A 14,553-nucleotide genomic window follows, 5' to 3' on the forward strand; every position below is an offset into this window, starting at 1 on the left:
CCTTCCTTCCTTCCTTCCTTCCTTCCTTCCTTCCTTCCTTCCTTCCTCCTTCCCCTCTTCTCTCTCTTTCTTCCTTTCTCTCTCCTTCCTTTTTTCCTTTCTTCTTTTCTTTCCCCTTCCTTCCTCTCTTTTCTCTCTCTCCTTTCCTTCCTTCCTTCCTTCCTTCCTCCCCTCTTCTCTCTCTTTCTTCCTTTCTCTCTCCTTCCTTTTTTGCTTTCTTCCTTCCTCCTTTCCTTCCTTCCTCTCTCTCTTCTTCCTTCCTTGCTCTCTCTTCCTTCCTTTCTCTCTACCTTCTTCCTTTTTCCTTCCTTCCTTCCTCTACAACATCCCTAACAAGTGGTCATCCAAGTTTCACTTCAATTGAGGGGGAACCCACTATCTCTAGAAGCAATTCGTTTCCCTTTTGGATATTTAGGGAGGTTTTCTTTATGTGGAACCTAAGTCTAACTCTCTGTGGCTTTTATCCTTCATTCTGGAGCAAGGAAGAAATTCCAAAACATCTTCTAAACAATTCTAAACAGATATTTGAAGACATGTCCCCTATAAACTTTTCCCCTGTCTAAACTCCCCATATTCCTTCATCTGATCCTTATAGGCTTGCTATCCCATCTTCTCACCATGCTTCAGCCTTTCTGCAGATGTGGAACCCAAGAATGAACAAAATAATCTTAATGGGGTCTGATGAGAGCAGAGCACAGCAGAATAATCACCTCCCTGGGGGGAGGCTGCCATGTCATACTTTTTCTTCTTAATGGGCTTAGATTCTACCTTTTCCAGTATAATGTGCTATGTTTTGAGTTAAGGAATGCTTAACCCAATGTCCTAGTGGCTTATTAACACATGTTTTTGAATGTAGTTCTTGGCAGTAGCATATTTATATCATCAGCACAGCCAGTTATTTTTAGGTACAGAAGATACAGAAACATATCAGTGACATTTAAGGACTGTTCCAAAGGCAATTCAGAAAGCCAGCTTAACTGTGAGACCCAGTAAATGTTCACGTGGATTGCTGGAGATGGCAAATTTGGGCTAGAAAGTTGGAAGTGGGGAAAACAGTCTTCAAAGAATCTCAGAATTTCTGAGCTAGGTGGGATCTCAGAAATCATCTAGTTCAAGGGAAACCCAGAATGGAATCCCTAGCACAATATACCTGGCAGTCTTTGCTTGGAGATCTTCAATAAAGGGAAACTGATGACCTCTTGTCATAGCCTGTTCAATTTTTTGGATTCCATTAATTGTTCAACTGTTTTTCTTCATGTAAAGCTTCATTTTGCCTACTTATCTATTTGTTGTTCTTGCTTCTCATTCTTTCTTCTGGGGTCAATCTAATCCCTCTTTCATATCATAACTTTTCAGTTATTTGAAGATGGCCATCATTCTCTCCCCCCCATTTCCTCCCCACCCTTAGTTTTCCCTTCTCCAAACTAAACATGATATCCTTTCCCATTCTGTTGACCTTCTCATTATACTCTCCAGTCCTTCCAAGCTGGTGATTTTATCCATACAGATAATATTGAGGTTATTTGAACATGGAGGTGTGCCCCAAACTGAGAAACAAAGGGCAGATTTTCCTGCATTTGACTGGTTATCATCTCAAATTTTCATCCAGTCTTAGCGCTTCTTGGTTTTTCATCTTTATGGACTTTACTGACTAAAAGACGTTTAGAGAAAAGGACATGCTTAAGATTTCTTGAGCAGTTGAAAGTCAGCATTTTAGGAAACAACACTGTGACCATCCCTGATTGTAACAAAAACTTCTTGATGGCTGTGGACCCCTCAGAGCATAGCCATGAAATTGCATTGATGCACAAGGGGGAAGAAGAAGTAAAATCTTTATCTTTTTTTTTTTTTAAGCAGGATTTGCAACTGAAAGAGCGGCTACTGGCTTCATTCTATACATTCTGTGCAATTATCAACTTAGACTAAAGGGTTCATCTCTAGCACTTTGCATATGAAGAATCTGAGACTCAGAGTGCCTGGCACATAGTAGGTGCTTAATAAGTATCTCATGACTATCAACTGAATTGATCCACCTCGAGCAGCCCAGCCAGCAAGTGGCAGAATCAAGGCTGGGACCCAGAACTTTGTGGCCATTTGCTGTTGCCACTAACCCATGCTGATAAACTCCAGTGTTATCTGTGGTGAATATAGCTTACTCTTCTAGCAGGCAATAACACCTATAAATAATTGGACTCCACTTCCAAGCTTCTATATTCTTGTGCTGCTAAAAGTTCTGGGAATAACCTTACTTATACGGTCCATTTCTTAACACACAACCATTCCTTTTATTTTCTTTTGAATGGACCTACAGTTTCTTAGATATGGGGAACTCAAAAAGGAAAATACCCCTCTTTATGCAGATCCATAGCTGTTCTCCAGTTTACACATAGAAGAGAAACCACTTGCCCAGAATCACAAGGCTAAGATAGGTAAGATGTGGGAAGCTTCTCTGTTGACTACATTATGTTGCCTCTCATCCATTGCATAGCCCTTTGTCATAGTCATTCTATTGTCTTCATCGTTCTCTTGAAATTGCTCCTCCTGATGACCTCCTGATTGACAAGTCCAATGGGTATTGCCTTAGTTATCATCCTTCTTGACCTTTGCATCATATGGCACCTTTGACCAATTCCTCCTTCTTAAACTCTTTCTTTTTATTACTCTATAACAGAAGACAATTTTGATCCTCTCTCCTTCCCACCCCCCTAGTGTGTGACTTTTCTTTTTGTGGTGGTTGAAGTGACTAAGAAGTCAAAGATAGGGAAACAGCACACATAAAATATAAACAGCAATAGAATCAAAAGCAAGGTAAGCAAATATAAGTCAATAAATGGGATGTACATACTGGAGGGCAGATAAGAACAGAATTCTATACAAAGAATTAACTGGGAAATCTACTAGATAAAGTGACCAGTCTGCGTCAGCAATCAGGAGAGTCCTACCCCCTCCTTGTGACTTATCTCCCAAGTCCCCACCCATCTCCACCCCCAAACTATCTCAAAAGATGACCATCTCTTTCTCCCAAAGATTCTGGCTGTTCCTTAGCTTGCTCATCTGTCCTCTTCTCACCCTCAATCACTCTATTTATCCTCATCCATTCTCTCCTCTTTCCCTTCAGTCTCAGAGAATGAAGTGATACAGTTTCCTTGTCAAGACAAATCCCTCCCCTTGTGTTCTAAAGCCTGATCCTCTTCTCTTAATGATTTACCCTCATCTTCAGTCTCTCCCTCTCTACTGGTCTTTAGATGCTACTTACAAGCATTCTCAGATCTCCCTATTTTCCTGAAAAACTACCCTTAAGGCTGCTATTCCTTTGAACTGTTCTTTTATTTCTTTTCCCCTTTTCACTAAACTTCTAGAAAAAGTAGTCTATAACTCCTACCCACTAAAAAAAAGATTTTAAAAGATGAACAAAAATCTATTTTCTTCCCTTCCAACCTCCTTTCCCTTTAGAAAAGAAGAAAACTCTATTATGGATATGTGTAGTCTAGCAAAACCAATTTCTACATTGTCTATGTCCCTAAATACTTTCAGTTCATCACCCCTCTGTGTAGAATTGGGTAGCTTGTTTTATCAGTCTTCTGGAATCATGGCTTGTCACTGGGTTGGTCAGATTTCTTAAGTCTTTCAAAGTTGTTTGTCTTTAAAATATTGTTTTTACTGTGTTAATTGTTCTCCTGGTTCCACCCACTTAACTCTCTTAATTCATATACATCTTTCCAGGTTTCTTGTCCTTTTTATAACTTCTTGCTATTTCATTCATCCATCATAATTTCTTCAGTCATTTATCAATTGATGGGTCTCCTGTGAATTATTTCACAAGAAACACCAACTATTATCATTATCACTGACAAACATTTATTGACAGCTAATTTTGTTCAGGGTACGGTTATGTGTGTTAAGGAGATCATAGAAAAGTTATTAGATAGTCCCTATCGCCAAAGCATTTATTGGGTTGTGGGAGAGGGGTTGTTGGCACTGCTTCCTACCTTTGAAGCTAACCAATGATCTGATGCTGATTCCAGAAGTGGAGAAAGGTCTGGAGGTTCAGTTCTCTGTCATTCTAAGCCAAGAGCTGCCAAGGGTTTTGACTCTGGCCTTTTCATTCTGAAACTACCTGGGCAGATCGATTCCATGTTGATGCCACACTGGAGCTCAAAGTGCCCTGGAAATCTCTCCCAAAGGCAGTATGGAGTTGAGGAAGTAGGATTGCACCTGGTGCTATATTTGGTCCCAGATGGTTGTGTTTCTGCTGCCCCCATCTCTAGTTTTCTACTGTGCTCTCAAGTATATGTATATAATAGCATCCATTTTCCTTTAGAACCAAATAAGTCTGGGGAGAGGGGAGTGTCCTCCATGACATGTAGATTGCTGGGATATCATTGTTCTGCCAAAAGAAATAAAATGAGGGTAGGGTTGGGGAGAGGCAGTCAGGAGCTCAACCACTGTTTTCCCATCTTTCCCTCCATGGTCAAACTCAATGCCCTTTCAAGTGCCTCACCCTGGCTTTCTTTGTCATGTCCTTGTGACTGTGTGGGAGAGACACTGGTGCGCTAGTTTGACTGTCAAAAGGACTTTTGTATGAAGGGGCCCTGACAGGGCTCAGATGGGGTCCAGGGTGCTCTTTTTTTCTGGAACCAGCATTCTCCATTGCAAACATGGGCCCCCCATTTAATTCAGCTGAGTGTGAGAATTGGGTAGGATGGTGGCTGAAACTAAGTCTTGTTATTGACTCCAGAGCTGAGAAGGAATTTCCCTCCACAAAGCCAGTGGCTAGAGAAGAGTCATGCTTAGAGTTCCTCTTCATATCATTCCTCTTTATATCATTACCCAAAATTTCCTCCTATTCCTGATATAGCTGGAATTTTCAACAGATAGCCTTAAGGTTCTGGGAGGAGCTCAGTAAACAGGTATTATCCATGTAGCCCCACTGCCTTCACTGACCCCAGTTTGGGGCTTAGGATATTTTTCACCTCTTTGGGATTGGTGGCTTTGAGAAGTTTGTTTCCTTTAGTTAATCATATACATGCCTCAGGCTCAGTCTCCTTGGCAGGAGAAGGTATTTCTTTCTTGGTTCCTCTATTTGCCCCAAAGGGTGGGAACATTTATCAGATGATGTCCATCTGATGTTTGAGAATATTTCTTTAATGCTGACCTCATCGATTAGTCAGGGAACAGAGACTGTGACCAATATAGTCTGTTAAATAAGTTGAATACTTTTTTCACTGGATTTCTGGGTATCATGACTTCTGACTATATTGTACCTTCTCCCACTATCTCCTGGGACCGGTGTTCAATTCCTGAGGTTTTGACAGGTTACTAGAGAGTTCCTCTGCTCCCATTTCACTGGTGGTTCTAGAACAAAGCCAGGCTATATATAAACCTTTCCTTCTTAGGAAAAACCATTAAGAGGCTGTTCGGTTCCAAAAGCGTATGCTAGATATTCCCTCAAAAATAAAGGAGTTTGGGGGTGGCTAAGTGGCACAGTGGTAGAGTACTCAGGAGGACCTGAGTTCAAATCTCACCTCAGACACTTGACACTTACTAGCTGTGTGACCCTGGACAAGTCATTGATCCCAACCCCTCCACCCCCCAAAAAAAGCCCAAACAAATACAAATTAAGGAGTTTCTCCTTGAGGGGATTTCTAGTATGCTGACTTCCCTGTAGGAGGTCAGGCTCCCATGATGAGGCTGGCTCAGTTCCACATAGAATAATAGCACTTAAATTTGTATAGGAATTATGATATTCTAGGTCAGGGGTCTCTAGCCTTTTTAATGTAATGGATCCCTTTGGTAGTCTGGTGAAGCACTATGGACCACATCTCAGAATACTGATTTTAAATACATAATATAAAATACATAGAGCCACAAAGGAAACCAGTTACATTAAAATACAGTTATTAAGGGTGTAAAAAAAAGTCTTTGGATCCCAGAAATATGCTTTGCATGATTTCACACATATAATTGATATTATACTGTTTGTCTTCTTAGTGGGTGGGGGAGGGGGTGGGAGCTAGGGAGAGAATTTGGAACTCAATATTTTAAAAGAATGTCAAAAAGAAATAGATTGGGGAAAAAAGAAATAACTAACAACTTCAGTAAAGTTTCAGGATATAAAATTAAAAAAAAAAAAAGAACCTCAGATTTAGTCCAACCCTTTCATTCTATAGGTGAGAAAATCAAAAACCCATGCAGTAGAAATGGTTTTCCCAGTCACACAGCAAAGCAGAAGAGTCAGGATTTGAACTGATTTTCTTTGTCTTAATGATTGGATCATGTATTTATTGGTTATCTTCGTAGGATTCCTTGACGACCCGGCATCTGTTTTCCCAGACTTACTTCACTTCAGTGCCCTTCAAGACAAGCTAACCTGCCTGTGGCTTCCCACACTGGGCATTCTGGCCTTCGCCCAGGCTGTTCCTCATTCAAGGAATGCTATCTCTCCTCCCTTCCATCTCCAGGAATCCTTCACTTCCTTTAAGACTTAGCGCAGGGGCTGTTTCCTATGCAAAGCCTTCTCTGCTACTCCTGTGTCTATGCTCTTTCCGTCTTTCAATTATCTGGCATTTTCTTTTTCTGTTTATGCTTAAATTTCTTGGCAGGATTGTTCTCCCCTGGATTTGTGCTGTCATTTCCCAGGAACAGAATTAAACAAACAAAACTAAGTGTTGGCAAGAAATGGTTAGAGACTATGTATCTTCGGTATCTTATTCATTATATCAATTTAGAAACTATTATAAATAGTATAACCCCATATTGCAAATATATATCTCCATAGTGGGGGGCAGCTAAGTGGTACAGTTGCTAGAGTGCCAGGTTTGGACTCAGGAAGACACGTCTTCATGAGTTCAAATCTGACCTCAGACACTTACTAGCTGTGTGACCCTGGGCAAGTCACTTCATCCTGTTTACCTCAGTTTCCTCATCTGAAAAACGAGCTGGAGAAGGAAATGGCAAACCCCTCCAGTATCTCTGCCAAGAAAACCCCAAATGGGGTCATGGAGAGTTGGACATGACTGAAAAATGACTGAACTGAAACCCCACAGTGAAAGCAATTGAGCATGGGGACTCAGTCTCCAATCCTGGAAACTCAGTCAGGTGATGAGGAGGAAGGTACCACAAACCACAGAACCATTGATTTATAACTGGAAGGAACCTTAGAGATGATTTCATCTGACCCCCTCATTTTGTAAATTAAGAAACGGAGGACTAAAGAGATCATATGACTTGCCCAGAGTCTTATGAGTACTGTGTGGCAGTCCCATGCAGGATTTGAATACAGATCCTGACTTCAATTCTGGCACTTTTCCCCACTGTACCATACTGCTATCCAGGAAGGAAGGATAGGTCAACAGGATCAAAAGCTATAGAAAGGATCAAGAAATATGAGGCCTGGCAGGGAGCTGAGAGACCATTGGTAATTTAAGAATGGTAGTGTTGAAAGGCTGGTTGTTAAAGTAGTGAGTGGGTGGTGAGGAAAAGGAAGAAGTGAGGGTTTACTGCTGTTCGGTGATGAAAGGGAGGAGGAGAGGCAGGGAAGGCTTTGAAAGCACCAGGGAGACATGAGCATGTTTGTACACACTAAGGGAAAAGTTAGTATCCAGGGTGAGATAACAATGGGGGCTGGGATGTGAATGGGTGATGTGGGATTTAGGAACCAGTTAGGGAGGTTAGCCTTGGCAGGGAAGGAAGGCAGCTTATGCTTTGAAACTTGAGAAAGAATAAGAAGATGGATAATTACGGTTGATGGTGTATGGTGGAGGAGATAAGGCAGGGGGGAGCAGTGGATAGAGATGTGGCCTAAAAACCAGGGAGACCTGGATTCAAGTCCCATCGTGGAGCCATTTTGGCAGTGTGATCCTGGACAAGTCACTTCTCTGATCAATGGTTTGGTTGACTTTTTAAGATCATAAGTTGCAGAGAAAGTGCTGAGCAGCTTTGGTCAAAGGAGTCCCCTCATTTGGAAATTTGCATAAAATGAAAGAGTTGGGGGAGTTCTTGATGGCTGGCCTGATTTTTTTCAGTAAAGTAGAAAGCAAGATTTTTTAATATATACATGTGTGCATATATGTATGTGTATATAGATACATATATATGTGTATGTGTGTATATATATATATATTTATATGTTTTTTTCATTTTGGTATCCCCTATTTGGTATACCCAATAAATACAGTGCCTGGCACATAATCATTTAATTAATGCTTATAGAATGAATGATCAAGTCAATAGATGCATTAGCACTTGAAATGTTCCTCCCCCCAAAACACCCCACTATTAACCATATATTTCTTCAGTACTTGGATGGGATCTGCGGTCTCACGGACGTGGTTACTTCCTCCCACAAGGGAGGAAGCATGACCAATCCACACTTGCCCATCTTGTACAGTTTTTGTCTGTGTGTTGCCACAAATCCCCACCCCAAGAGTCCACCTCATTTGGGAACTTCCTATAGGACCTTTAACCTTGAATGGATACCAGTGGAGAGCACCGATTCTCTCTTGTTCTCACAGACCATCTTCCCTTCACTCCTTCCCCCAATCTTACATCTCTCTGATGATTGCAGCTTCTCCTGTGCTGGTGAGGTAGTGAACGAAGCATTGGACCTGGAGTCAGGAAAACCTGAGTTCCAATCCAGCCTCAGATACTTAGTAGCTGTGTGACCCCGGGCACATCTCTAAGCCTCTGCTTGCCTTGGTCTCCTCATCTCTAAAATGATGATAATAATAGCACTTCCTTCCCAGCGTTGCTGTAAGAATTAAATGAGATAAATTTTTAAAATTATGGGAGTGAATGTTGAAAACTAAAAAGAAATAATTTATAAAAAATAATTAAATGAGATAGTCTTTATAAAAAGCTCTTAGCACAGTGCCTGGTAGCAGAGTAGGCCCTTAATAAATGCTTATTTCTTTCCCAAGTAATTCCTGAGCAATTCTTCATTTGTAATATTGGGTAGCCTGCTAACACCCACCATGCCTTCATTGCCCTCTGGGGGAATGTCAACTTTAAGTCTTCAAAGACAATGAATGTTAACCCTGGTAGTGAATGAAAATAATCTAAAATTCATAGATAGGAGAAACCCATCAGCAGCTAAAGAAATTCTCAGGTACTATTTCATACCAACTAGCAATTTATGTGTATGTGTGTGAATGTGTACGTGTGTGTGTGTTGGGAATGTCAATTAAAAAACCAGATTTGTAAGAGGACTGGATTGTCAAGAATTCTACCTCAATTTGAAAAAATCTTTTCTTAAGATTGTTTTTTTGGTGAGGCTGAAGATGCGTTTGCATTTTAAAACAAAGATAGTGGGAACCATATAATTTAAGTCCTGCAATTATTTTGAGAAAAATTGGTTTGTAAACCAGAAGACAACCAAGTAGCTAGGTGTAACTGACGTACTCTCAGCCTCAGCTTTCCTTAACTGTAAAATAGGGATAATAATACCACCTACTTCCCAAGGTTGTTGTTAACATCAAGTGGGATAATATACATAAAATACTTTGCAGACTTTAAAGTGATAAATAAATGCTAATTATTATTATTCTTACTAGATGATCTTTCAGATACCCTTCTACCTCTAAACCCAGGATCTTATGATCTTCCCGAATGTTTTTTGGAAAAAATAAAAACAATAAAAACCCCACTGTTTTCTATGTCCCGGCTTCCCTGTCTCACAGTGCTATTGTGAAAGATAAATGAAACAATATCGAAAAGGGCTTTTATGTACTAGTACATTCTTTATAAAAGTATCATCACCTTCCAATAGTTTCTTTTTTTTTTTTTAAGCAATCGGGGTTAAGTAACTTGCTCAAGGTTACACGGCCAGTTATTTCCAATAGTTTCTTAATAAGATTGGCAGTATCCAAGCCAATTTTCCTAGGATTTTTGAAAGTGTAAACATTTGTAAGAGACTTAGAAATATGGCCTCCCCAAAAGTCCTGGTGCAGTCCAGTCCCATCCAGCAGCATGGAGATGACGCTGGGTACTTTGCCCAGTAATAGACAAGCACTGTCACATTCTGCTGCATTGGGAAATGCCAACACCAGCCTGGCCCTGCCTTCCAGGAGCCAGCCCATCTCAGGACAGAGAGACTATTACCAGCAGCTTGGTTACAAGGCCGTGGTGCCACATAAAATAGACATAAAAACGAAATGACTCTCGGTCTCCTGTGACTTCCCTTTCCCTTCTCGGCTCTGCACAGTGAGGAGAATGTTGGAGATAGAGTCAGGAAGACCTTAGCTTGAATCCTTCCTCTGATACTCAGCAGCTGTGTGATTTTGGGCAAATCCCTTGTCCTCTCTGTCCCTCATTTTCTTTATCTGTAAACATGATGACTTTGGAGGTTCTTTCTAGCTCTGAATCTATTATCCAATGATACACGTTTGTTTCCTGCTTGAAGGATCTGAGATTTTGGTGGTGTGGTAATTTCCTCTATTGATGGGGGTAGAGATAAGTATACATCTTAGCAGACAGATGAGTCTATGAGAATTATGGCCAAAAAATCCATCCTTGTGAGGCTGGTCTGATAAGGAGCCCATAGAAATGGAATGGGAGACTCTGTGGGTAGCAAACAAAAAATGCAACCAAGAGTGACTGCTGATGTCGGAAAAGAGGATAAATAAAGATTCCTTTCTGGTGTATGGTCCCAGTCCCAATGAAGAGGATGCCATGGATGAAGGAGGCCAGGATGGAAAACTGCTGGAGTTAAAGATCACAAGTCATAGACTGTCATAGCTGGAAGAAAGGTTAGCAGTCCACCAAGTGGATCAATTCAACCACCATGTTTTACACATGAGCAGATGGAGGGAAAGCTACTTGCCCAGGGTCTGTTTTCCCAAAGACTAATCCTTGGGCAATTCTATCTGTTTACTTAGATCCTAGAAGATAAAGGTAAAACAAAGGCCTGTTTTCAGTCTGTCTGGGGACAAAACATTGGGGAAGGTGCCTTTTTTGACAGAATAACTTTCCTACCAGAGCCATTCTGCCTCCACTTGGGGTCATGGATGGTTTTCGTGACTTAAGCTCAGAGCCTCAGTTCAGTTTCAGAAGAGGTGGATCGTGGCTGTGGAACTGAGGCAGCATTGTACAATGAAAGAATATTTGCTTTGGAGTGATACATGTTGGCTTCACATCCATGCTGTGCATCATGCTGCCTGGATGAAGGTTTCTTCCGGCTCTAAAGCTTTGATCTCTGAGGATAAAGTCTCCCCAGCTCCTCACTGCTCCTTTGTTTGTCTTTCCAGACTTTTAGATATGCTGTAGATTAGATTTTAAATACTGTCTGTAGCTCCAGAATTTCAGATCGTGTTTGGCAGCTAGGTGGCACAGTGGAACTCGAGTTCAAATCCTGCTTCAGACACTAGCTGTGTAACCCTGGGCAAGTCACTTAACCCTGATTGCCTAAGAAAGAAGGAAAGAAAGGGAAGAAGGAAGACAGAAAGAAAGGAGGAAAGGAAGGAAGGAAGGAAGGAAGGAAGGAAGGAAGGAAGGAAGGAAGGAAGGAAGGAAGGAAGGAAGGGAGGGAGGAAATGAAGGGCAAACTTGCCGGTGTGTGTTTGCATATGTGTATGCATGTGAGAATGAGAAAGGGTATGTACTCACTTCTTTCTATAGACATAGCTAGGGTTTGAGATGGAGGAAAAAGAAATCAGATTTGTTCATTTTCCTCACTGATTTCTTTTTTCTTTCTTTTTTTTTTTTTGAGAGTAGAGGAAGGAAAGAAAGAAGATTAGACTAAAAACAATTTCTGCTTCTAAATTTTTTCCCCACTAGGCTTGTAGATTCTAAAGCTTGAAGGGACGTTAGGGGTCATTGAGTTCCCTTCCTTCCATTCTTCAGATGAGGGAACTGAGGCCTGCAGAGTAAGAATGATTTTCCCTAGGTCTTCCAGGTAATAAGTAGCAAAGCTGGGATCCAGATCCAGGTCTGGTGACTCCAATTTCCACAATGTTTTCCACTGGGGGACACTATCTCCTATTCTGTAGGGGAAAGTTAGAGCTACCAAATAAAGAACCCTGTTTCCTCTTGACTTCAAACTGTTCTTCCTCTGTTCCTAAAGTCAGAATAGCTATCACTTGTCTAGGAGTAAAGACAAGAAGCAACAGAAACTAGATGAGCTGACTCCACTTGGAATCCCTGACCAGGTTCCGTGCCCCAGAGCTGTCAACCTTGTACTGTGGCCAGGAGGGAGAGGATTTGACTGCATCCTTTTCCATTCTAATTCAAGGCTTTGCCATTTTTGCTGTCAAGCCCTTCCTCAGGGAAAAATGGAATATGAGATGACATTAAAAAGAAGAAAAAAATATTGAGCTCCCACTAGTAAATCTCAGGAGTAAAAATATTCTGACTCTTGGAAACTGGATTTGTGCATATCTGTGAAATAGATGCCTTCGGAGCAAGCCAGGTCTATTGCAGGTCCCTGGAAGTTACTGACATAACAAGTGGATGCTGATGTCTCCTAGAAGCACTGGTCCAGTTTTGTTGTTTTCTAATATTTGGGGTCAGAGTCAATAAAGAGGATTTTTTTCCTTTTTCCTTTACCCTTAGGCAAACAACCTTCCAAAAGCCATTGCTGCTGCACACACCTTTCTTCTGAAGCACCCCAATGATGAAATGATGCTGAGGAATATGGCCTATTACAAGAGCATGCCCGGTGCTGAGGACTACATTAAAGATTTGGAAACCAAATCCTATGAGGTAGGTTCAGGCTTCTGTGTGTGTGTGTGTGTGTGTGTGTGTGTGTGTGTGTCTCCCCCTCTCCCCTCTCTCTTTCTCCCCCTTCTCTCCTCTCTCTCTCTCTCTCTCTCTCTCTCTCTCTCTCTCTCCCTTACTCCCTCTCTCCCTCTCCTTTCTTTCCCCCCCCTCTCAGTTCTGTATCCACAACACCTAGAGCAGAGTCAACCTCATGGCAAGAAATTAATCCATTTGCTGATGGATTTGATTGATGGGAAAACAGCCTGATAGAGTGGAAAGATCATCATCTGTGAAATCAGGGGTCCTGGGTTCTGCCCCCACTTCTGATCCTTATTACTATACTTGGGCGATTCATTTAAATTCCCTGATGCCCAACTTATCTGCAGGAGGAGAGGATTGGTCTGAATGGACTCTGAGTTCCTTCCAACTTTAGACCCAAGGTCCTAGGATCTTGGGAAAGCAAGTGACATGTATGGTGATGAAATAGCTTCTCACATTCTGAGGAAAGGAATGGGATTTTCAAAGATTTCAAAAATATGGGAATCATTTGCGATTTTGCCTATTGTGATGATCAGTCAACTAACTAATTAATAAACATTGATTAAGGCACCTGCTATGTGCCAGGCATGTGATAAGCTCTGGGAATATAAGACAAGGCAAAACAAAAATCAGTCCCTTCCCTCACGGAAGCTTACAATCTAATGGGGAAGACAAAATGCAAATAAATATGTACAAACATATATGTGCATAGATGTATATATTCATACCGTGTTTCCCCGATAATAAGACACTCTTATTAAGTTTTTTGGACAGAAAAACACCAGAGGGCTTATTTTCAGGGGAGGGCTTATTTTAATGAACATTGACAGCAATTTTAATAAACAGGTAAATGTGAACAAAAAAATGTACCTTTATTCAATAAAGAACAGGATGACGCGCTCACTGCTGCAGCTCTGATTGGATGCAGCTCGGAGCGCGGCGTGCGTTTCACCCGGGGGGGGGGAGGTGCATACAGAGGGTACCGTAATGTAGCGTGTAGCGCAGGGGATCACCTTCACTACAGTAGCAATCTCAATAGGACTTATTTTCGGGGGAGGGCTTATTTTAGAGGAATCTCACACAGTAAGGGAAGGGCTTATTTTCGGGATAGGTCTTATTATTGGGGAAACACGGTACACACATATACATATATGACTAAGTAATTGAGTTCTACAGAAATTCCTGAGGGACACATAGAAGTTAAGTGAGTCACCCAGGGCACCTAGCTTATAATGGTTAGAGGTGACAATTGAACTAAACATTCCTCATTCCAAGCCCAGCACTATACTTATTATGCTATCCTGGATCTATTTCAAAGATAATATTTTGTGAACATTAAAAATAAGTTCAGAGGGCAGCTAGGTGGCACAGTGAATAGAGTACCAGCCCTGATTCCTTACCTGTTGGAAGGGAATAACAGCATCTATGGCATCTACCTCACAAGGCTGTGAATCTCAAATCGCTTGGCAGGTGTAAAGTGCTCTGTAAGCTCTGAAGGACCAGAGAAGCATCAGTTATTATCATTCCTATTCTTACCATTTCATCTCTGCATTTTTATTCTATCCCCAGCTACAGTCACAGCTGGAGACGTTCAGTGGCCTAGCTCTATGCAGCTGGCAGTGCTAACGTCAAATGGGGTTACACCTCTTCAGCTTTAAGTCAGGAGGACCTGAGTTCAAATCTGGCCTTAGACAGTTAACACTTATTAGCCGTGTGACCTTGGAAAAGTCACTTAACCCCAATTGCCCTGCCATCCCCCCTCCAAAAAAAAAATAAGTTCATAGCATAGTAGATAAACATAAGGATAGTGATTTTTAAAAT

At 41.4% G+C, this 14,553-nt stretch overlaps 1 protein-coding gene across 2 annotated transcripts in view; it reads left to right on the forward strand.

The window, feature by feature from the left end:
- CRTAP (cartilage associated protein) overlaps positions 1-14,553 on the forward strand; it is a 69,411-nt gene that overhangs the window by 18,557 nt on the left and 36,301 nt on the right. For both annotated transcript variants that reach the window (XM_069086141.1, XM_069086142.1), the window contains exon 2: positions 12,547-12,696. In XM_069086141.1, the coding sequence (XP_068942242.1) occupies positions 12,547-12,696 (150 nt within the window). The remainder of the gene's footprint in view (positions 1-12,546; positions 12,697-14,553) is intronic.

The sequence above is a fragment of the Petaurus breviceps genome, unplaced genomic scaffold (genome assembly GCF_028583685.1).
Source record: "Petaurus breviceps papuanus isolate PSGF00001 unplaced genomic scaffold, PetGlider_PUasm1.0 178, whole genome shotgun sequence".
Lineage (NCBI taxonomy): Eukaryota > Metazoa > Chordata > Mammalia > Diprotodontia > Petauridae > Petaurus > Petaurus breviceps.